The sequence below is a fragment of the Oncorhynchus nerka genome, linkage group LG20, assembly GCF_034236695.1.
Source record: "Oncorhynchus nerka isolate Pitt River linkage group LG20, Oner_Uvic_2.0, whole genome shotgun sequence".
Classification (NCBI taxonomy): Eukaryota; Metazoa; Chordata; class Actinopteri; order Salmoniformes; family Salmonidae; genus Oncorhynchus; species Oncorhynchus nerka.
This window is the reverse complement of record NC_088415.1, coordinates 50,652,777-50,677,440: the sequence shown is the minus strand read 5'-3', so window position 1 is coordinate 50,677,440 and position 24,664 is coordinate 50,652,777. Positions and strand designations below refer to the sequence as shown.

Here is a 24,664-nt window from a genome sequence, read left to right as displayed (position 1 = left end):
GTTGTGGACAGCATCTAAATGATTCCCAAAAAGAAAACTCATGTTTTTTTGTTTTTATCTTTTACCAAATCTATTGTTTTATATTCTCCTACATAAATTTCACATCTCCACAAACTTCAAAAGTGGTCCCTTTCATATAGTAACAATAATATGCATATCCTTGCTACAGGAAGTTAGATTTGGGTATGTCATTTTAGGCAGAAATTGAGAGGTCCTATCCAGAAGAGGAAAGAATGAGTAATAAATAGTAGGCTGTATCATGAATAGGAAAAAGAGCAGCGAATACATTGTGCCTTTCAGCACATATTAAAAGCATGTTTTAAAAAGTGTATTTTTTTTACAGATAAGCTGACTGCAGTGATTAAATTCTGTAAGGAAAATGGCGTGGCTTCAAGGAAGAAGAGGTGTGGTGGTCGTCGTCACGCCAGTAAAAGGGTGATGTCTTATGAGGATATTCAGCGAATTGTTCACTATGTCAAAAACGTTGATGTTCACGCGATGTCGCTCCTAAGATGGATCCCTGGAATTAAGAGGGCAGACATCCAGGTGCTACTGACATTTTAGACCAAGTCCTCTGTGTGGCGCAGGTACAAAACTTTTTGATGTGTTTTCCTAAATCCAACATTCAACATCTCAAGCAAGTGGGCCAGCGGCAAAGACTAACCAATGCCCACACGAATCGGATCCAAATAGGCCATCAGTCATTACTCTCTGGTGACGTGTGTGTGTGTGTGTGGTCATATTTTCTTTAACATTTCGAATTGATTTGCTGTTTAGAGAGAACAGAGGTTACTCTGACCCTGTTTAGCTCTCAGCCCCTCCATCCCCTTTCCTGTTTTATCTCTTTTCAGATGTTTACTCTGTGCAGTGTTCATAAAAATGCAGGTCCTGGGTTTGTGAGAGGGTTGCTTAGGTACATCTACATACTGTATGCTGTACCCAGGGAAAAAATGTGTTTGAGTATAGGCTGTACACTTTTTCTGTTACATGTATTTATAAGAGACGTTATTTAACGTGGGAATTTCTTATGTATTTATCCTCCCTAGTCTTATCTTCGAATGTAATCTGACATGGAAAAACAACAGGGCAAGGGCCAGAACCATATGTGCAAGGACTACACGGGGTGCGGACATTTGTACATGCATGTGCGCGTACACATGAACACAAACACGTGCACACTGCGTGTAGTCCTCGCACATACTGTATCATGGCATGAACATGTGCGGTGTGAGTTTTTCGATGTCATACATATGTATCTGCATGTACTGTACATGTGCAAATAAGTGAATGTAACCAATACATTCTGATGCTTGTATGTGTACACACGTATGTGTGCACGCATACACGTGCAAATGTACACATATACGTGTTTGCGGACAACTATGCAACAGACACTATGTCTGCAGTTTTGTATTAAGTAAATAGTTGCTAGTCATTATTTGAATAAATGTCTTAAGTAACTGCAAACTTTGACTGCGTTTTTCTCAAAATCACACTCAGCATGTAGCGGTGCGCAACTCACTTGATATTTGGAGTAGAGAGATCGTGTGGGTTTCATTAGAAAGCTAACATTTGCCTCTTTTCAGCACTGTATAAAAATCCAAATGTGTTTTTAGGGTCAATGTGACTGATTTATGATAGAGCAAGTCACATACAGTATGTTAACATATATCACAAATTAACAGTTAACTTTCCCTCTCTATCTTGACAATCCTCAGTTCACTCAGAGATGGTATGTATGCTGGTTGATGGCACCCGCAGGCCTGTTTGAGGGACAACTGGACACAACATATTAGAATTTTTGGACTTCAGCTGAGACGCTCCTCCTCCTTTACACATCCTGTTAGGAAACCTCCTTTACACTTCCTGTTAGGCATGATGCTCTCAAGGGGTGTCTCTTCAATTATCTAATGTTGTGTGGTATTACCTATAGATGACCCTTACACGCTTTCAGATTGCTTGCCTGTGAATGGTTGTCCACATAATCAGGCTATTTACTTGTTACATGGGTCTTTAAATACTGTCTCTCTTACACAATTTAAATAATTCAACTGCCCCATGCTTTCAAATCAAAATCAAATGTATTTATATAGCCCTTCTTACATCAGCTGATATATCAAAGTGCTGTACAGAAACCCAGCCTAAAACCCCAAACAGCAAGCAATGCAGGTGTAGAAGCACGGTGGCTAGGAAAAACAATCTAGAAAGGCCATAACCTAGGAAGAAGCCTAGAGAGAAACCAGGCTATGAGGGATGGCCAGTCCTCTTCTGGCTGTGCCGGGTGGAGATTATAACAGAACATGGCCAAGATGTTCAAATGTTCATAAATGACCAGCATGGTCAAATAATAATAATCACTGTAGTTGTCGAGGGTGCAGCAAGTCAGCACCTCAGGAGTAAATGTCAGTTGGCTTTTCATAGCCGATCATCTCTTTCTTTCTCTCCATGATATATTAAGGGAAGTTGTTTTGCTGTTGGCACTGATCCCATGCTGCCAAAATCAATTACTTCATCCCTCATACTAAACTTTGCTTGCTCTTGTTCAACTACCCTTTGATTAAATCCATTTAATTCAATGTATACATTTTCTTCAAGTGTGGCTTTTACTTATAGTTGACAGATGGCACTTGTATGGAGGGGTGTGGGGGGGAAAGAGTGGATAGATGGGTGTACATAGGTTTAGTTGAAGAAACTCCCTCCCCTCCTTCTCTTGATAAGAAATTAACATTCATGTAATTGATCCAAAATCAAATCTAATGTAATATTTTATAAGTTACAAGCTAAGACAAAATGAGATTTCAAGATGTTACTTTGTCTTCACACATCTATTCACTACTGGCCAAATGCATTCACCATCCACTTCAGCAAGCATGTCAATTTTTTTAGGCCGGTTTTAAAATTAAGGTAAAGCGTTTAGGATTAAGTATAAAAACATGTGACAGGCTGTATTATTCTACTTATGGTACTGTATACACAAGTTATTCAATATATTTCTAATCTGACAATAGTTGAAAGTTAGTATCATTAATCCTACATCAAATCTCAAATGGCTGAATTGCGGTGTATTTACTGAATAACCCGTGTTGTGCAATTATTATTCACCAGATGGCAGTAATGTGAGAGGTCTATTAACCTTTTAAGTACTGAGCGAATGTCAAAATTCATGAAATTCCCTGAATGTTGAGCCCCCAACTCCTGTTACTCACTCCATCTTAAACATATACAGTTTGGCATGGGGCGCATGTCCATGATTTATAGACAATGACACTTAAATTATTGGTTGGAGAAATATTCTTTATTGTTTCTCTTCAAAGTATAGCCAAGAATCCTGAAAAAAAGAGAATGTTGTATTGAATAGCCCATTCGGTTTGCCAACAATGCCGTACTTTGACAAAGTCGAGTGTTTGTTGTGCATAAAACAATGTAACTTGTTAACCATGTTTCTATCGTGTATAAATCTGCCCCTTTAAAAGTACATGCTCTAGCAATGTGAAATATATTATTATAATAAAGACCGAAGTGTTGGTAGAGTATAACCATATCACTTAACCTACCTGGTGTGTTTGTCTGAAGCGCTGCGCTAAATTACTTCCTTGTTGAAGTTGAAGTGTGCATTACGCTTGACGTAAATTAGTCTACGAATCATTGGGGAACATTTATCAGTTGGCTGGAATAAACAAAGTGATGAATTATCCCGGGGGTGAATAACTTAATGAATGCGTATTGTGTGACTTAAAGAAGAAAGTATGGTACAAGTTATTGAAGTGTATGTTAATGTAAAACTGTAGTTTAGGATGGTATATGTCCATGGGAAATTACGCATCTATGGTAGAAATGTGCTTTGGAGCTATCAAGATGGAACATTCCTAGCTTGAAGGGAGTTCCTGGAAATAGTATTTAGGTACTCAGTTGTTGTTGTTTTGTTTGTTTTATGCCTTGGGGAAAGCAGGCTGAGTTTGAGTAATAGGCAATAGGCAATAGTTTATACTGAGAATATCTTTGATTTTTTTCAAGTCCTGATTGTTATTTTCTGTACAAAGTGTAGTGGTCAATTAATCCTGCACCTGTTAATATTGTAAATAAAAGCCTCTAAGAGAGGTGAGCACCAGAACATCCTGTCTCCTCACTGTCCGATCCACGGCTTTGGATTCTTCACCACACAGTTGAAGGTCTGGTCTGAATATTCCTTTTGATTGCACAAAAAATAAAGATTTAAGAGGCAAAGGCCTGAGGCTACAGCCCATTAACAAATGACTAGCCAGACCACCACACACACCTGTATCTGTGCCCCCACTTACTTACACACATACAATTCAAGGAAGAGCTAAGTCTGTATTCACTTGGGGCCTGATTCAGACTTAGGATATTTACACCTTTCCAACACACTTCTCAGTAGTTGGTATTCAGACTTACCTTGCATTTACATTTACATTTAAGTCATTTAGCAGACGCTCTTATCCAGAGCGACTTACAAATTGGTGCATTCACCTTAAGACATCCAGTGGAACAGCCACTTTACAATAGTGCATCTAAATCTTTTAAGGGATAAAGGGATATTTAAGGGATATTTAAAAGATAAGGTGAATGCACCAATTTGTAAGTCGCTCTGGATAAGAGCGTCTGCTAAATGACTTAAATGTAAAATGTAAATGTAAATCTTTTAAGGGGGGGGGGGGGTGAGAAGGATTACTTTATCCTATCCTAGGTATTCCTTAAAGAGGTGGGGTTTCAGGTGTCTCCGGAAGGTGGTGATTGACTCCGCTGTCCTGGCGTCGTGAGGGAGTTTGTTCCACAATTGGGGGGCCAGAGCAGCGAACAGTTTTGACTGGGCTGAGCGGGAACTGTACTTCCTCAGTGGGAGGGAGGCGAGCAGGCCAGAGGTGGATGAACGCAGTGCCCTTGTTTGGGTGTAGGGCCTGATCAGAGCCTGGAGGTACTGAGGTGCCGTTCCCCTCACAGCTCCGTAGGCAAGCACCATGGTCTTGTAGCGGATGCGAGCTTCAACTGGAAGCCAGTGGAGAGAGCGGAGGAGCGGGGTGACGTGAGAGAACTTGGGAAGGTTGAACACCAGACGGGCTGCAACGTTTTGAACATTCAGATTGAACGAGGCCAGGTTAATATGAAGAAGTATCTCTCAGAGTTCATTAATGAATTGTTGACAAAATGTTCTGAAAGTAGTCGTTGATTAAACAAAAATTCTCGTAGTAAACTGATATTTTCAAGAATCAAACCTCACATTCAAAAGTCCTTTCACTTTTTAACACACATTAGTAGTCAGTTGAGACTGACTGAGCTACAAATCTCCTTGTATCATAAATAACTACTCAATATTATTTATAGATCAGTCAGTCAGAATTTACCAATGATACATCACGGTGTTGATGATCTCGAACATGGCCATTGTCTTCATGAATCTTACCACGCGTTTTCTCCATCTCCATGTGCCGTAGGCGGTGCTCCCAGGTGCCAGCCTGCTGGTCCACTTCCTCATCACTGTCGTACTCGTGGGAGTGGTCCCTCACCGCCTTCTCCCACATCACCTGCATCTCTGCCATGGCACGCTTATGCTTCATGATCATGTCAAACATCTCCTGCATCTCCTGTTGCTCTTTGCATCCAGTAGGGGTTTCAGTACATTTATCTAAAGCAATCCCTTGAAATTTGGTGTACCTTTTAATTTGAAATTTCTCACCAGACTCACTGGAATATATGGAGAGAACGGTTCAGAATATTAATGAAAGAATGAAAGAAAGCCATGTAGACCTAAATACACTTATATTTTTGTTTCCTTTTTAGCACCACCTGGATTTAAAAAGACTCTGATCTTGTATGTTATTTACAGTTAGGCAACTATTTATGAATAATAATACAAAACTGTTTTGGACAGCCTTTACGTACACAATATATTGGTGAATCAAAATATACAGTGGTTTGATTCATCCTGAAAGTTGCCTTATTCAATTGTTCAATCCAATGAATATTGGAAGGTGAAAAAAGTGCACAATAGGGGTTCAACAGTAGTCCTTTAAATCAACCCTAATAATCCGCTCTAATCATGGAACTGTGATGACTACGGTTCAAGTCCAGCAGTTATGAACCGTGCACCAGGCTCCAGGTTTAAACTGTTATGTATGGTCTGCATTCCATAATGATACAAATAGGCTGCATGTCCAACATTATAGCACAACTTGTAATAAATTAGCCTAATATGATCCACTAGCGCTAGCAATCCTCAGGAACAACAACATGAACGTGACAGATGAAAGAAAGCTAAACTAACTATGTCATGGAATGATGCAAAATGTAAGGAAACTAACACTAAAACAACAGTTGTAAATGTATGTGGGTATAACTGACTGTGGCTACCGATTGTGGCTAATATTTAACATGATACAAATTGTAAAAAATAAAGTGAAAAGTCTGGCCATGTAAATAAAATATTATAGAAATCCTAAATCAACTCAGTAGATTTGGCGCTATACTGTCATTTGTGCATGGCTACAGAAGCCTATAGCTTGGGTCTCCAAATGTCATCCTTGCAAGTTATATTTGTCTCCAGCGATCATAAGATAAAATATATCTAAAACAATTGCCATTTATATTTAGAATCCCCTTAACTAAATAGCTTACTCAAATACCTTGCTCTTATCGATAGCTCTTATCAATTTGTAAATTACAGTGCATGGAGAATAGTGTTATATCTATCTGAAAAAATAAAGTAGAAGTGACAAGTTGCTTGGCCTTATTCATTGTTTCATCGCGCGTAAGGTGGTGGAACTATGAGGAAATTAAGTCTAGGTCAGAATATCTGTAGACTCCTCCGCCATAACCTTAATTTCTTTGATCGCCACCCAAATCGAATAACGGGTGAATAGCATGCTATTCTCATGCTTAAGTTAATTGTCAGAATATGCAAAGAGACAAGTGCATAAAAAGGGAATTCCATTCAATTTCAGTGCGCTTAACTCAGGTATGAATTCCCCCCAAAGTGTCAGGGCAACATTGCTGATCTAGGATCACTGATCAGGTCCCTCTATGTGATCAGTAGATGCAGCTGCTGTTTCAGCACTGAGGACCGGACCCCTGAACAACTTCTCATTATAGGAAAGGTCACATGTCATAAGTTATTGTAGCGATGACACAATTATCTTAATATTGAATTGTGTCTATTGATTACAGTTTATTTCAGGAGATATCATTCTGATTCAGACTCTTCGCACCTGTTTCTTGGGCCAAAAATAACAAGTGTTTTTTTTTCATGCCCACGGCTATCCATATTGTCCAAGGTATTGATAACCAAAGAAATGTGTGCTTTCATGAATATAAACAAAGATTTTTGGCATTCTTATCAACATTTCAGAAAAATGCTAATTTAATTAAGTTCAATTACATGTAATAGCTTTTAAAATCCTCTGGATCACAGTAGCGAGCTGTTAACCATTTTAACCATGTTAACCATTTGAGACCTGAACATAGAACCTTGAAATGACAGATGATAAGTGTAAATAAACACAAACATACTGTATAAAAAATAGAGGTAGACAGACTTTTGTATCCCACTTTTTTTACATAGATTTACCTTTTTTTTATCTGAAAGTGTTATTGAATATGACAACTTGAGAAATTACAGTTCAACAATTGATCTTAAAAATGGTCTTTAAAAACTAAATTTGCATAGAGGGGGTCAATCCCTAATCATTCCCTAAAATCTATGCATTTGTGGCGATCTGAGATTATTTGACAGGTGTAATCAATCTGATAATAACTCCCACCCTATGTTGAAGTTAAATCTCCAATCAAAACTCCAAAAGTGCATAGGGTGTACACAAAAAATGAGAAAACAAGTCGATTTTAGTTTGTAAAATTCAGAAGCGAAAGACGAACAACGGCAATTTCGTTTTTCCACGCCCCGTTTTGACTCGGCGTTGACCGCAAAGTGAGAGGTTGGCTTTCATTCATCTGGAGCAACAACATGGCGGCAACCTGATAGCAGCTGCATAAAAAATAGCAAACCTCACATATTTGTGCAAACAGACACAAATAAAAAAAATACAGAGGAAGACTACATAACTAACAGGACATCCATCGACTTCGATTCAGTCTGAATGTAAAGGTGAGACTTGTTTACCAAAATGCCGACGTTTAGCTAACCTACCATCTGTATTTAACGTTAGCCGTTAACTACTGTAGCTTTTTGCAGTTTGTAAACACTGTAGGGATGACGTAGCTAACTTACTGTTACTGTACTCGTCTTGTTTGTTAGTAACTTTTTATCTGATTCTGAGCATAGCCTACAAAACTAAATAAACACCGATTACTTATCCGAGTTAAATGGCTAACGTTATCTAGCACGTCGTTAGCTAGCTACAGAAATGCTAGTTGAATGAAAGTGTAACGTTACATTTGTGCTGGGGTTCGGAACGATAGGAGTTGAGGTGTTAAAAGCATGTTACCCGGTGTAGTCACACCGAAACTATCTGTTTGGAAAACTACCCTCGTCAGTTGAGGAAGGCAACTATGGTACTGTACTGAAACAAACAGCAAAATACCCGAGGCTAGCTAACGTTCACTAGTTAGCTAGCTCAAGCCAACACATAAACATGCGCAGACTTTTTTTTTGGAACACAAAATAAGCATGCGCAGATTTTTGGGTTGCAAGCTTTTCTATGTGCGACACGCATTTACTGAGTCGTGCGACAGCCAGTTGTCTGACAAGAACATTTCATAATCGATTTTCATTGTTTGCTTGCGTTCTGAAACGCTGATCTTATGATTTAGTATTTTGACAGCAGACCGGGCAGAAGTAGCGTAAAACGCATAGCCAGCCAGCCTTGTGGACCTATCCTGTAGTAGTCACTCGCTTTCTACAAAATGAAAATTAGGCTAATATCCCACCTGATTACTGAGAGATTTGACTGAGAGATTTGACTGTTGATGTCGTTATTCACCCACAGGTTCCCTGGAACATAATCCTGAGTTGCCAGTTGAGAAAGGCTAGTGGACTCACTAGAAGAGCTGGCAAAAAATATAGGATTCAGAGCAGTAATAACGAAACTAAAGACTGAAAGGACTCATTTTGGTTAGAGTATTTAGCTATTGCATCTGGACTTAGATCAAGGCAAACCGATGGTGCCCTCTCTGAAGTAGAGACCATGGATCGCTACCAGGACCTATGGCCGAAGTACAGGGCTTGGGTTTGAAACGGGACCATTTACCTCTCCCCCTGCCTGTCACCATCCCATATCAGATCACAGATGGAGGTGACATGGAGCTAAGCAGTGAAATGTAATCTCGGCCAGAGATCCCGCTCTCTGCTCAGTAGCACCTGTCACAGCCTGAACTCTCCACAAATATTTTCATCCTGGACCTTGAACTCATTGAGTCTTAGCTAACTGCCCTACACCTCTCTGGTAACTGTTACAGCTAGCCTACAGTTTCCCACCAACCAAAACGAACCCCTTCATGTTTACAGACCTACTCTATCCCAACGTCAACAGATTCTCTCAATGCCCAGACCTGGCCACACCTCCTCCCATGTCCCTTAATTTTTTCTAATTGAACTGTATCCCTGAGCCACCACGACACACAGCCAGGCCAAAGGCTTGGTGCAGTTGCATTGGACTGTCTAGAGCACATTGCAGTGACTAAGCTCTAACTAAGTTGATTTAAACATGAGTGACGGGGAGCTGCAGCACCTGGACTATCTGACTGAGAATGAGCTGATGGGCATGGACACGTTCATTCACCGCATCGACTCAACCGAGGTGATCTACCAGCCACGCAGGAAGAGGGCCAAGCTGATTGGGAAGTACCTGATGGGAGACCTGCTGGGGGAGGGCTCCTATGGTAAGGTGAAGGAGATGCTGGACTCTGACACGCTGTGTCGCAGGGCCGTCAAGATCCTCAAGAAGAAGAAGCTGAGGCGGATCCCCAACGGAGAGGCTAATGTGAAGAAGTAAGTTTTGGGGGATGGTAGTTTGTGTGGTGGTGGATTTTTATTAATTTTTTTTCTCTCCCTATCTTTCTTTTTGCTCTTTTCTTCCCTCTGGTTTACACTCTTGGTCATGCATTGTCAAGCTCAAGTATTTATTAACTATTATAAACAGGCTTATTTGAGCCCTGAGTGCTGATTGGCTAACAGCATATGGTATATCAGACCGTATACCACAGGTATGATAAAACATTTATTTTTACTGCTCTAAATGTGTTGGTAACCAGTTAATAATAGGAATACGGCTCCTTGGGGGTCTGTGATAGATGGCCAATATACCACAGCTAAGGGCTGTGTCCAGGCACTCCTTATTACGTTGTGTGTAAAAGAACAGCCCTTTGCCATGGTATATTGGCCATATACCACACCCCCTTAGTCCTTATTGCTTAAATGTCACTGCTATAGGATGATTGCCTGGGTAACGCTTAAGATTGTGTCTCTGATTATCATTAGCGTGTGCATAGTCTATTACTGTGTTCACACCTACAGTGTCTCATGAACTGTTTTCCCTATATATGACTCGCCATCGTCCCCCCTGTCTAAAGTGCACAACAACACTTTGGATCTTCATTTGCATTTCGCTCTCCTATTCAAATAAGTCCCTTTCCCTACATGGCAGCACCATAGGGCTTTTTCTGACTACGAGAGATTTCCTAGAGATTTTGAGAAAATACCCTCGGCCAGACCTTTTTCGGTAATGTGAATTTGTCACATCTAGACCACTACCTCCGGAGGTCGAGCACTACACTCGCCTGACAGTTGCCCCCTCCAAGCAGGTCAGTATAAACAGAATTGTCTCGTTGAGCCCAACACTCATAGCCGAGTGACGTTTTTGAAACCGCCAAAATGTATAGGCATTTTCCAGGAAAAGACGGTTATTCTGAAATTGTCGCCGTATGTTTAAAGCAGGGATGTGTAACTGCCGGGCCTGCCCCCCCTTTTGTAAGCCCACTGAGGTATAACAACTGTTAAATCCCTGTGGATTGATGAGTAATTTAAAAAGGTTACGGTTGAGGGATGAGGCAAATAAGTCTGGCTGCACAACCGATTGGCAAATGTAATGCAAATTGAGAAATCATGTGACTAAATTAAGTAAAAAGACGAAACTATACTATGAAACAAAGAGAAATTATATAAGAATGATAGTAAAATGCTTTGGAGCACCTTAAATGAAATCTTGGGCAAATGGCAAACTTTGCTCCTTCGTTCATTGAATCAGATGTCTCATTCATCACAAAACCCACTGATATTGCCAACTACTTCAATATTGTTTTAGGGCTGACTCCATTTCGTCGGCTGGTTTGATTGTTTGGTCTACAGGCTGTTGGTCGACCGAGACTTCTTTAGTCGGGCAGTAGCAATAATTATTTATATATATCACACACAGTGGGCTCCAAAATTACTGGCACCCCTGACTGGCAATGCACAAACTATACTTAAAAAATATATAAACAATATAATTATAGAGAAAATCAAAATACCAACATTTGAGAAATACTGTACTTTATTAATGTTTCAATGGAACCAACCCAAATCATACAATTATTTAATACAAATTACATTTCACTAAAATCAAGGTTTCATAATGATTGCCTCTCCTCATTTAGTACTTAGTGCAACCACCTCTGGCAAGGATAACGGAATGGAGTCTTTTCCTGTGATGTTTGACAAGGCTAAGGAACACATTTGGAGGGATTTTTGGACCATTCCTCTATGCAGATCCTTTCAAGATCCTTCACATTCTTGGGTTTGCGCTGATCAACTGCCCTCTTCAACTCAGCCCACAGGTTATCGATTGGATTGAGGTTCGGCGACTGAGATGGCCTTGGCACAACATTTATTTTGTTGTCACAGAACCATTTCTGTGTGGATCTTGAGGTATGTTTTGGGTCATTGTCTAGTTGGAAAGTCCACCTATGGCCAAGGCCCAGCCTTCCGGCAGAGGTAACCAGATTGTCAGCCAAAATGGCCTGATACTTGGTGGAATTCATTGATGGCACAATCTTAACCAGTGCCCCTGGACCTCTGGAATTAAAATACCCCCAAAACATCCCTGACCCACCACCATATTTCACCATGGGTATGAGGTGCCTCTCCTTGTAGGCATTTCTGTTTCGACGCCAAATGTGCCAATGCTGTATCTGACCAAAACGTTCAATTTTGGTCTCATCTGACCAGAGCACCTTCTTCCAGTTAAAATTTAAATGACGTTTGGCAAACTCCAAGCGCTGGCGTCTGTGTCTTGGGTTCAGAAAGGGCTTTCTTCTGGTAACACTTCCAGCCTGTGGTTGTGGAGGTGGCGTCTGATGGTGCTTTTTGAAACCTGGTGACCCCAAGACGCCACCAAGGCCTGCAATTCTTTCACTGTGATTCTTGGGGATTTTGTTGCTTCTCTCACCATCCTCCTCCCTTCCTGGGGGGCAAATGCGTCCTTTACCCGTGAGGTTTTCAACTGTTCCATATCTTTAGAATTTTGAAATAATTGCCCTGACGGTGCTCAGTGGTCCATTCAGTCGTTTGTGAATCTTCTTGTAGCCATTACCAGATTTATAAAGGTCAACGACCATCTCTCTCTTTTGTTCTCTCTGTCAGTTCTTTTGTTTTCTTCATGGTGTTGGATGACAAAGAGATATTGCATGCATGTTATCTCGTTTTTTTTATTTTTTATACCCGAGTAAAACAGGAAGTGATGTAATGGCTCAATAGTTGCTTAAGAGTTTAACTTATTTAAGTGGAATTTAAATCCTGGCTTAATTATGGTAGATGTTATTTATAGTCATTTTTATGGGTGCCATTAATTGTGAAACTCTGATTTGGAGGACATTGATTTTTAATGAAATGCATATGGAATCATGTAGAAACCAAAAAAGTGTTAAACAAATCAAATTATATTTGAGATTCTTAAAAGTAACCATCCTTTGTCTTGACAGCTTTGCACACTCTTGGCATTCTCTCAACCAGCTTCATGGGGAATGCTTTTCCAACAGTCTTGAAGGAATTCCCACATATGCTGAGCACTTGTTGGCCGCCTTTCCTTCACTCTCTGGGCCAACTCATCCCAAACCATCTCAATTGGGTTGAGGTCGGGTGATTGTGGAGGCCAGCTCATCTGATGCAGCACTCCATCACTCTCCGTCTTGGTCAAATAGCCCTTACACAGCCTGGAGGTGTTTTGGGTCATTGTCCTGTTTAAAAACAAATGATTAGTTACCACTAAGCTCAAACTAGATGGGATGTCGTATTGCTGCGGTAGCCTGCAGCGGTAGCCATGCTGGTTAAGTGTGCCTTGAATTCTGGATAAATCACTGACGGTGTCACCAGCAAAGCACCATCACACCTCCATGTTTCACGGTGGGAACTATACATGCAGAGATCATCTGTTCACCTACTCTGCATCTCACAAAGACACAGGAGATCTCAAATTTGGACTCAAAGGACAGATTTCCACCAGTCTAATGTCCATTGCTCGTGTTTCTTGGCCCAAGCACGTCTTCTTATTGGCGTCCTTTTATTCGTGTTTTTTTTGTTGTTGCAGCAATTCCACCATGCAGGCCTGACTCACACAGTCTCTTCTGAACAGTTGATGTTGAGATGTGTCTTGAACTCTGAAGCATTTATTTGGGCTTTAACTTTAATGAACTTATCCTCTGTAGCAGAGGTAACTCTGGGTCTTCCTTTCCTGTGGCGTTGCTCATGAGAGCCAGTTGCATCATAGCGCTTGATGGTTTTTGCAACTGCACTTGAAGAAACTTTCAAAGTTCTTGAAATGATCCGATTTTGACTGATCTTCATGTCTTAAAGGAATGATGGACTGTTGTTTCTCTTTGCTTTATTTGAGCTGTTCTTGCCATAATATGGACTTGGTCTTTTACCAAATAGGGTTATCTTCTGTATACCACCCCTTCCTTGTCACAACACAATTGATTGTCTGAAACGCATTAAGAAAGAAATTCCACAAATTAACTTTTAACAGGGCACACCTGTTAATTGAAATGCATTCCAGGAGTCTACCTCATGAAGCTGGTTGACATATTAATTTTTTTGGGTTAATACATGATTCCATATGTGTTATTTCATAGTTTTTATGTCTTTTTACTATTATTATACAATGTAAAAAATAAAGAAACCCTTGAAAGGGTAGGTGTGAACTTTTGACTGGTGCGTGTGTGTGCATACAGTTGAAGTTAACATACACTTAGGTTAGTCATTATAACTGGTTTTTCAACCATTTCTTGTTAACAAACTATAGTTTTGACAAGTCGGTTAGGACATCTACTTTGTGCATGACACAAGTAATTTTTCCATCAATTGTTTACAGACAGATTATTTCACTTATAATTCACTGTATCCCAATTCCAGTGCGTCAGTAGTTTATATACACTATATGCCTTTAAACAGCTTGGAAATTTCCCAAAAATGTCATGGCTTTAGAAGCTTCTGATAGGCTAATTGACATCATTTCAGTCAATTGGAGGTGTACCTGTGGATGTATTTCAAGGCTTACCTTCAAATTCAGTGCCTCTTTGCTTGACATCATGGGAAAATCTAAAGAAATCAGTCAAAACCTCAGATTTTTTTATATATTTTTTTAGACCTCCACAAGTCTGGTTCATCCTTGGGAGCAATTTCCAAATGCCCGAAGGTACCACGTTCATCTGTACAAACAATAGTACGCAAGTATAAACACCATGGGACCACGCAGCTGTCATACTGCTGAGGAAGAAGACGTGTTCTGTCTCCTAGAGATGTATGTACTTAGGTGCAAAAAGTGCATATCAATCCCAGAACAACAGCAAAGGACCATGTGAAGATGCTGGAGGAAACAAGTAAAGTATCTATATCCACAACCTGAAAGGCCGCTCAGCAAGAAAGAGGCCACTGCTCCAAAACCGCCATTAAAAGAAGCCATAATACGGTTTGCAACTGCACATGGGGACATAGATCATTATTTTTGGAGAAATGTCCTCTGGTCTGATGAAACAAAAATAGAACTGCTTGGCCATAATGACCATTGTTATGTTTGGAGGAAAAAGGGGGAGGCTTGGAAGCCGAAGAACACCATCCCAACTGTGAAGCACGGGGATGGCAGCATCATGTTGTGGGGATGGCAGCATCATGTTGTGGGGATGGCAGCATCATGTTGTGGGGATGGCAGCATCATGTTGTGGGGATGGCAGCATCATGTTGTGGGGATGCTTTGCTGCAGGAGGGACTGGTGCACTTCACAAAATAGATGGCGTCATGATGAAGGAAAATTGTGTGGGTATATTGAAGCAACATCTCAAGTCATCAGTTAACGCTTGGTCGCAAATGGGTCTTCCAAATGGACAATGACCCCAAGCATGCTTCCAAAGTTGTGGCAAAATGGCTTAAGGACAACCAAGTCAAGGTATTGGAGTGGCCATCACAAAGCTCTGACCTCAATCCTATAGAAAATTTGTGGGCAGAACTGAAAAAGCGTGTGCGAGCAAGGAGGCCTACACACCTGACTCAGTTACACCAGCTCTGTCAGGAGGAATGGTCCAAAATGTACCTAATGTATTGTGGGAAGCTTGTGGAAGGCTACCCAAAACGTTTTACCCAAGTTAAACAATTTAAAGGCAATGCTATCAAATACTAATTGAGTGTGTGACTCACAGGGTATGTGATGAAAGAAATAAAAGCTAAAATAAATCATTCGCTCTACTATTATTCTGACATTTCAAGTTCTTTAAAATAGTGGTGATCCTAACTGACCTAAAACAGCAAATCTTTACTAGGATTAAATGTCAGGATTTGTGAAACTGAATTTAAATGTATTTGGCTAAGGTGTATGTAAATTTCCGACTTCAACTGTATGTCTGTCTGTATTCTTAAAGAATTACAGGGGGCAGTTTGGAAAAAACGAATCCCGTCCGAATCATCCTCTGGAATAACGGACTTTCTGAAGTAATAATAACATAACCAACGTTCTCTAGTAATGCTAGTCCCATGCAAATAGGTCTTTGGTCACATGCATACATGTGCCACGTAAAGAGAGCAAGGGTTGAGTGAGTAGGGAATGTTTTTTTTCTAAACAAATCAGGAATTTTGGTAGCTGAACTTTTTAGTCAGAAATGGCTGTAGTTATGTTGCATATGTAGAAACACGGACAGTGTGGGAAACACAAATGTTCTGTGGTGGTTGCTGCAGCAGGGAGGAGAGGGTGACAACGGGCGCTAGTCAGTCACACTTCAAAAACATATTTTTTAGCAGTGCAGCAAATATGACTCTGGCCCGGCACAATCAAATCAATTGCTGGTCGGACTCCCTCTAGTCATTTGTGTGCCTTAATTATTTAATCATAGTGTGCTTAAAGCAGGGGTCCCCAAACTTTTTCCTGTGAGGGCCACATAACTTTTCCCTTCTCTGATGGGGGGCCGGTGTCAGTTTGTAACAGAAAAAGTGTGACGATCGTAGGGGAGCTTAAAAAATTTATTGTTTTCCAGAAAGCCACACATAACCAAATAACCCTTTCCAGGTTCTTTACAGAAAAAAAGTCAGGAAACAAATAATAACACTATTAATGAAATAAATAATAACTAAATAACCCTCTCTGAGTTCTTCACAGAAAAAACAGGAAATAAATAATAACTAAATAACTCTCTCTGGGTTCTTCATAGAAAAAAAAGCCATGGAACATTAACTTTCTGTCGTGCCATGCACAATCTTAACAGATAAAAGTTCAGCTCAGTTGTCAGAGCAGAATCTCTCTGACACATATGAGCAGTCTCTTAAAGTTCTTGTGTTCCTTCCTTATAATCCTTTTGTAGGTTCCAGTAGGCTTGTAGACACCGCTGTTTGCAGCTCTCTCTCATCAACTTCCCTGTGAAAACCACAAAAGAAGCAGGTTGAGAAACTGAACTAAGTGATACAGCACCTACACAGCACAATACATTTCACTACCAGTATGGTTGTAAAGATGGATTTTATCCCAGTAGATTTTATTATGATTATATTTGTTTATGCTCAGAATGACTCATTCAAGTCAGAAAAGTGAGCTTACCTATGTATGTTCATCAGTGTGAACTGTGGGCCTGCATCTGGCTGGTGAGAAGTTGAATATCAGGTTCCATTCTAGTTACAGCCAGTCTCAAGCACTGATGCAAATGTTCATCTGTCAATCTTGATCTCATCGGGGTTTTCAGCAGTTTCATGCAAGAAAAGGTTTTCTCGCAGATATACGTGCTGCCAAAAACTGTGGACATTTTCATTGCGTGTTTTTTGATGTTTGGATATGTGTCGTTTGGGAGGGCGGCATAGAAGTCAATGAGACTGTTGGGCTTGAATGCGTATTTCAGAACATCACAGTTCTGTAACTCAGCCAACTCAAACTGATATGAAGGCTGGGAATAAAAATGAGCAGTTGCGCTGTGTCTTGCACGTCCGTGCTCTCATCCAGTGCTAATGAAAAAAAGTCAAATTCTTTCGTCTTCTGCTGCAGCTGGGCATATACATTACTCCCGATTTTCTTCAACGCGTCTGGTGATTGTACTCGCCGACAGACTTACGGCATTAAATGCATCTTTCTTCTCGGGACACACCTCCTCCGCGACAGCATCCATACATTTCTTAACAAACTCTCCGTCAGTGAAAGGCTTACCGCTTCTTGCTATCAGTTTAGCAACCCGAAAGCTGTCCCGAACGGATGCCTGGTTCAGCTGAGCTTGGCGTACAAATGTATTCTGCTGAGATAGTAGTCCACTTTTTAGCTTTGAGAGTTTGTCTGCTCGTATTTGGCCTTGCAAGCTATCGTACTTGTCTTTGTGACGGGATTCATAGTGTCGGCGAAGATTGTATTCTTTGAATACCGCCACCGTCTCTTGACAGATGAGACAAACAGCCTTTTCTTTGCATTGAACAAAAAAAAATCGTTTGTCCACTGCAGGTTAAATACCCTGCATTCTGAATCAATTTTTCTCTTACCTAACCTTTTCGCCATTATTCCGTTCTCTCTTTGACAGGGCCGGGCCTAGGATTTTTTTTCTGGAGGCCAAATAGGAAAAAAATTCGATAGCTTCTCTGGTATTGTTCAGAGGGCCGGGCCAAATGTGCTGACGGGCCGTATCCGGCCCGCGGGCCGTAGTTTGGTGACCACTGGCTTAAAGCATCAGACAAGCTCAGTGAATATAGTTGATTTGATTAAAACACATACTTGACTTTTTGCATTTAGGCCAAAGAGTTCAATCATCAGACCAGAGAATCTTGTTTCTCATGGGTGCCTTTTGGGAAACTCTATGCGTTCTATCCTGTGCCTTTTACTGAGGAGTGGCTTCCATCTGGCCGCTCTACCATAAAGGCCTGATTGGTGGAGTGCTGCAGAGATGGTTGTCCTTCTGGATGGTTCCCCCATCTCCACAGAGGAACTCTGGAGCTCTGTCAGTGACCATCGGGTCCTTGGTCAGAGCAGCGATTTATTATGGACAGACTTCTCCCCACCTTTCTATATAAGGTCCCACAGTTAACAGTGCATGTCAGAACAATAACCAAGGCAGGAGGTTGAAGGAATTGTCCGTAGAGCTCCGAGACAGGACCAAGCCCCTTCTCCCCTGCTCAGTTTGGTCGGACGGCCAGCTCTAGGGAGAGTCTTGCTCTTTCCAAACTTTGTCCATTTAAGAATGATTGAGGCCACTGTCTTCTTGGGGACCTTCAGTGCTGCATTTTTTTTTGGTACCCTTCCCCAGATATGTGCCTCAACACAATCCTGTCTCGGAGCTCTACGGACAATTCCTTCAACCTCCTGGCTTGGTTCTTGTTCTGACATGCACTGTTAACTGTGGGACCTTCTATAGAAAGGTGGGGAGAAGTCTGTCCATAATAAAGCGCCGTCCCAACCTTCGCTCTCTCTCCCCCGCTACTCTCTCCTCTTCCATCCTATCATCTCTTCCCTCTGCTCAAACCTTCTCCAAGCTATCTCCTGATTCTGCCTCCTCAACCCTCCTCTCCTCCCTTTCTGCATCCTTTGACTCTCTATGTCCCCTATCCTCCAGGCCGGCTCGGTCCTCCCCTCCCGCTCCGTGGCTCGACGACTCATTGCGAGCTCACAGAACAGGGCTCCGGGCAGCCGAGCGGAAATGGAGGAAAACTCTCCTCCCTGCGGACCTGGCATCCTTTCACTCCCTTCTCTCTACATTTTCCTCTTCTGTCGCTGCTGCTAAAGCCACTTTCTACCACTCTAAATTCCAAGCATCTGCCTCTAACCCTAGGAAGCTCTTTGCCACCTTCTCCTCCCTCCTGAATCCCCCTCCCTCTCTGCAGATGACTTCGTCAACCATTTTGAAAAGAAGGTCGACGACATCCGATCCTCGTTTGCTAAGTCAAACGACACCGCTGGTTCTGCTCACACTGCCCTACCCTGTGCTCTGACCTCTTTCTCCCCTCTCTCTCCAGATGAAATCTCGCGTCTTGTGACGGCCGGCCGCCCAACAACCTGCCCGCTTGACCCTATCCCCTCCTCTCTTCTCCAGACCATTTCCGGAGACCTTCTCCCTTACCTCACCTCGCTCATCAACTCATCCCTGACCGCTGGCTACGTCCCTTCCGTCTTCAAGAGAGCGAGAGTTGCACCCCTTCTGAAAAAACCTACACTCGATCCCTCCGATGTCAACAACTGCAGACCAGTATCCCTTCTTTCTTTTCTCTCCAAAACCCTTGAACGTGCCGTCCTTGGCCAGCTCTCCCCCTATCTCTCTCAGAATGACCTTCTTGATCCAAATCAGTCAGGTTTCAAGACTAGTCATTCAACTGAGACTGCTCTTCTCTGTATCACGGAGGCGCTCCGCACTGCTAAAGCTAACTCTCTCTCCTCTGCTCTCATCCTTCTAGACCTATCGGCTGCCTTCGATACTGTGAACCATCAGATCCTCCTCTCCACCCTCTCCGAGTTGGGCATCTCCGGCGCGGCCCACGCTTGGATTGCGTCCTACCTGACAGGTCGCTCCTACCAGGTGGCGTGGCGAGAATCCGTCTCCTCACCACGTGCTCTCACCACTGGTGTCCCCAGGGCTCTGTTCTAGGCCCTCTCCTATTCTCGCTATACACCAAGTCACTTGGCTCTGTCATAACCTCACATGGTCTCTCCTATCATTGCTATGCAGACGACACACAATTAATCTTCTCCTTTCCCCCTTCTGACGACCAGGTGGCGAATCGCATCTCTGCATGTCTGGCAGACATATCAGTGTGGATGACGGATCATCACCTCAAGCTGAACCTCGGCAAGACGGAGCTCCTCTTCCTCCCGGGGAAGGACTGCCCGTTCCATGATCTCGCCATCACGGTTGACAACTCCACTGTGTCCTCCTCCCAGAGCGCTAAGAACCTTGGCGTGATCCTGGACAACACCCTGTCGTTCTCAACTAACATCAAGGCGGTGGCCCGTTCCTGTAGGTTCATGCTCTACAACATCCTCAGAGTACGACCCTGCCTCACACAGGAAGCGGCGCAGGTCCTAATCCAGGCACTTGTCATCTCCCGTCTGGATTACTGCAACTCGCTGTTGGCTGGGCTCCCTGCCTGTGCCATTAAACCCCTACAACTCATCCAGAACGCCGCAGCCCGTCTGGTGTTCAACCTTCCCAAGTTCTCTCACGTCACCCCGCTCCTCCGCTCTCTCCACTGGCTTCCAGTTGAAGCTCGCATCCGCTACAAGACCATGGTGCTTGCCTACGGAGCTGTGAGGGGAACGGCACCTCAGTACCTCCAGGCTCTGATCAGGCCCTACACCCAAACAAGGGCACTGCGTTCATCCACCTCTGGCCTGCTCGCCTCCCTACCACTGAGGAAGTACAGTTCCCGCTCAGCCCAGTCAAAACTGTTCGCTGCTCTGGCCCCCCAATGGTGGAACAAACTCCCTCACGACGCCAGGACAGCGGAGTCAATCACCACCTTCCGGAGACACCTGAAACCCCACCTCTTTAAAGAATACCTAGGATAGGATAAAGTAATCCTTCTCACCCCCCCCCCCCCTTAAAATATTTAGATGCACTATTGTAAAGTGGCTGCTCCACTGGATGTCATAAGGTGAATGCACCAATTTGTAAGTCGCTCTGGATAAGAGCGTCTGCTAAATGACTTAAATGTAAATGTAGTAAAGATGAGGTCGAGCGTATTTCCTGCCTTGTGAGTAGGGGGAAGGTGAGAGGGTGAGGTCAAAAGAGGAGAGGAGTGGAAAGGAGGCAGAGAGGAATGAGTCAAAGGTAGACGTGGGAAGGTTAAAGTCGCCCAGAACTGTGAGAGGTGAGCCGTCCTCAGGAAAGGAGCTTATCAAGGCATCAAGCTCATTGATGAACTCTCCGAGGGAACCTGGAGGGCGATAAATGATAAGGATGTTAAGCTTGAAAGGGCTGGTAACTGTGACAGCATGGAATTCAAAGGAGGCGATAGACAGATGGGTAAGGGGAGAAAGAGAGAATGACCACTTGGGAGAGATGAGGATCCCGGTGCCACCACCCCGCTGACCAGAAGCTCTCGGGGTGTGCGAGAACACGTGGGCAGACGAAGAGAGAGCAGTAGGAGTAGCAGTGTTGTCTGTGGTGATCCATGTTTCCGTCAGTGCCAAGAAGTCGAGGGACTGGAGGGAGGCATAGGCTGAGATGAACTCTGCCTTGTTGGCCGCAGATCGGCAGTTCCAGAGGCTACCGGAGACCTGGAACTCCACGTGGGTCGTGCGCGCTGGGACCACCAGATTAGGGTGGCCGCGGCCACGCGGTGTGGAGCGTTTGTATGGTCTGTGCAGAGAGGAGAGAACAGGGATAGACAGACACATAGTTGACAGGCTACACAAGAGGCTACGCTAATGCAAAGGAGATTGGAATGACAAGTGGACTACACGTCTCGTGTGTTCAGAAAGTTAAGCTTACGTAGCAAGAATCTTATTGACTAAAATGATTAAAGTGATACAGTACTGCTGAAGTAGGCTAGCTGGCAGAGGCTGCGTTGTTGACTATGTAGGCTAGCTGGCAGTGGCTGCGTTGTTGACACTACACTAATCAAGTCGTTCCGTTGAGTGTAATAGTTTCTACTGTGCTGCTATTCGGGGCTAGCTGGCTAGCTGGCAGTGTTGATTACGTTACGTTGCGTTAAAAGAACGACAATAGCTGGCTAGCTAACCTAGGAAATCGCTCTAGACTACACAATTATCTTTGATACAAAGACTGCTATGTAGCTAGCTATGTAGCTAGCTACGATCAAACAAATCAAGCCGTTGTACTGTAATGAAATGAAATGAAAAATGTGATACTACCTGTGGAGCGAAGCGAAATGCGACCGGGTTGTTGAGTGCGGAAGTTCTGTTCGGTAGACGTTGGCTAGCTGTTGGCTAGCTAGCAGTGTCTCCTACGTTAAGGACGACAAATAGCTGGCTAGCTAACCTCGGTAAATTAAGATAATCACTCTAAAACTACACACTCTAAACTACACAATTATCTTGGATACGAAGACAGCAAAGACAACTATGTAGCTAGCTAACACTACACTAATCAAGTCTGATTCTCCAGATTCTCAACTTGTCTAAAGAAGGCCCGTTTTATTGCTTCTTTAACCAGCACAACAGTTTTCAGCTGTGCTAACATAATTGCAAAATAGTTTTCTAATAGCCTTTAAAATGATGCATTTGTATTAGCTAACATAACCTGTCATTGGAACACAGGAGTGATGGTTGCTGATAATGGGCCTCTGTATGCCTATGTTGATATTCCATACAAAATCTGTCATTTCCAGCTACAATAGTCATTTACAACATTAACAATGTCTGCACTGTATTGTTGATCAATTTTATGTTATTTTAATGGACCAAAAATGTGCTTTTCTTTAAAAAACAAGGACATTTCTAAGTGACCCAACTTTTGAACGATAGTGTGTGTTATATGGTAAAGTCATACAAATTCAAGAGGGTCATTTTTCATTATCTCTTATTACTAGAATTAGGGCAGTATATGTTAGAAATGTCAAATTAGATTTTGGTTGTTTTTATAGGTACACTTAACCTAAATATTTTGCTCTACCATAGGCTAAGCCCTTGGCACTCCTGGTTTTGTTCAGAGCATCACCATGATCACTTGAATAGGTGTCATGAACTGGATGACCCAGACCCACATCGTCCACAGTCCTGTGTAACTCCGTCAGTGGCGCTTGCAATGCAAAGGGTTGTGGGTTTGATTCCTGCTGGGGCCACCATATGATAAAATGCATGCATGCCTTACTGTAACCATCTCTCTCTTTCTATAAAATGGCAGTTGTTTTCGAACCACAGCTGAGGTTTTAATCACACAGTGGAGTTTATTTAATAATCTTGTGATGAGCTGCAGGCGTGTCTAAATATAGAGGAGCGAGCTAATGCAACTGTCAAATGAGTGAGTTCTCACCGTGGGAAGTATTTAGAGAGATGGAGGAACAACTCAGTTTAGGCTGCTTGTAGAACACGTTCTCTGTACATTTTTCTATTGATTTTTGTTGCAAGTTCTATTTCGGTTAGATGCAATTAGCCCATTTCGAATGTGATTTTAAATTGACTTGATTATGTTAGTGTTGCTGTCTAGGCTACCAGCCTTGTTGTGGATGGGGCATTGATTTGCAGTGATGCAATGTTCTGTCTTGTATTGTACTCACACCCTCTAATTATTACGGTCTAGTACTAAGCACACCAGTGTGTGTCCTATGTGCTGTTGTGCACATGCCTGAGTTTCTCACACTTTTGGTGGGAACAGTATCTGTAATATGTTTGGGCCCACCAACAGACTGTGCATATCTTTTTTTTTTTTAAGCATGTGTGAGAGCCATACCTAGCCTTATAAGGCCTGGCCCTGGATGCCATAGTACAGTACTACCCTGAGCCCCTCTCTCTCTCTCCATTCACACTCACAGCAGCCATCGCTTAACATTCCTGTCTGCCAAACACTTCCTGCTTTCACTGCCCGGGGTTGCCACGGGGATGGACACCCTCACACTCTGCTGTTGCGCAATGACCATTCCTGTTGCTTGGGCGATGCCTCCGAAATTCCGAGCCATGGTTTGGAATGCCGCACGCACACTCCTGAGTGGGGAGATGGGGAGGTGTGTTTGTGTGTGGGGTCACGTTCTTTGAGTCCATTGATTTCATTTGACTTCTAGCAGGTAACATTTTAAGAAGTTTGTCATCATAATGAATAAGCCTAGAATTAGTGCACCGGCAGCTGTAGAATGTAGCTAAGGCCAAGTTTAAGCTATATGTGTAAAGGAGTGGTCACCAACCGGTCGATCTTCAAGGCATTCCTAGTCGATCACCTAATATTTCTGTCGAAAAGCCAACTATAAAGGCTTGCGCTCTTCTTTTTGTGTGTGTGTGTTGCGCTGTTCGCAGTAGGTGCACTTGATTCAGAAGCCCTGTGTATGAGGTAGGCAAAATGTTCCCATTTTGAACCATTTCATTTGTCCGAAAAGACAAACTCCTCCTTCACAGCAGACAGGCACAACTGTTTTGTAAAAATGCAGGTTTCCGTCCTCCTGGACAGCATCCCACAGAGACATTTGATCCACTGCAGAGCAGATACTCTCACTACGCAGCGGACACAGTCCAGTGCTTTAGACGTCACAAAGCTGACACTCTAATTTCTGTCCTAGAGAACAGCAGTGCTGCTAACTGCTCTTGTTGAACTTGAATGCGGAATGTTTTTACCC

At 42.7% G+C, this 24,664-nt stretch overlaps 1 protein-coding gene across 1 annotated transcript in view; it reads left to right on the top strand.

Annotated features, from left to right (window-relative positions):
* The first annotated feature begins 7,885 nt into the window (after positions 1-7,885).
* LOC115117588 (serine/threonine-protein kinase STK11-like) overlaps positions 7,886-24,664 on the top strand; it is a 56,277-nt gene continuing 39,498 nt past the window's right edge. The window contains 2 exon segments of the mRNA XM_065005564.1: positions 7,886-8,113; positions 8,955-9,955. Coding sequence (XP_064861636.1) covers positions 9,672-9,955 — 284 coding nt within the window. The 5' untranslated portion in view covers positions 7,886-8,113; positions 8,955-9,671.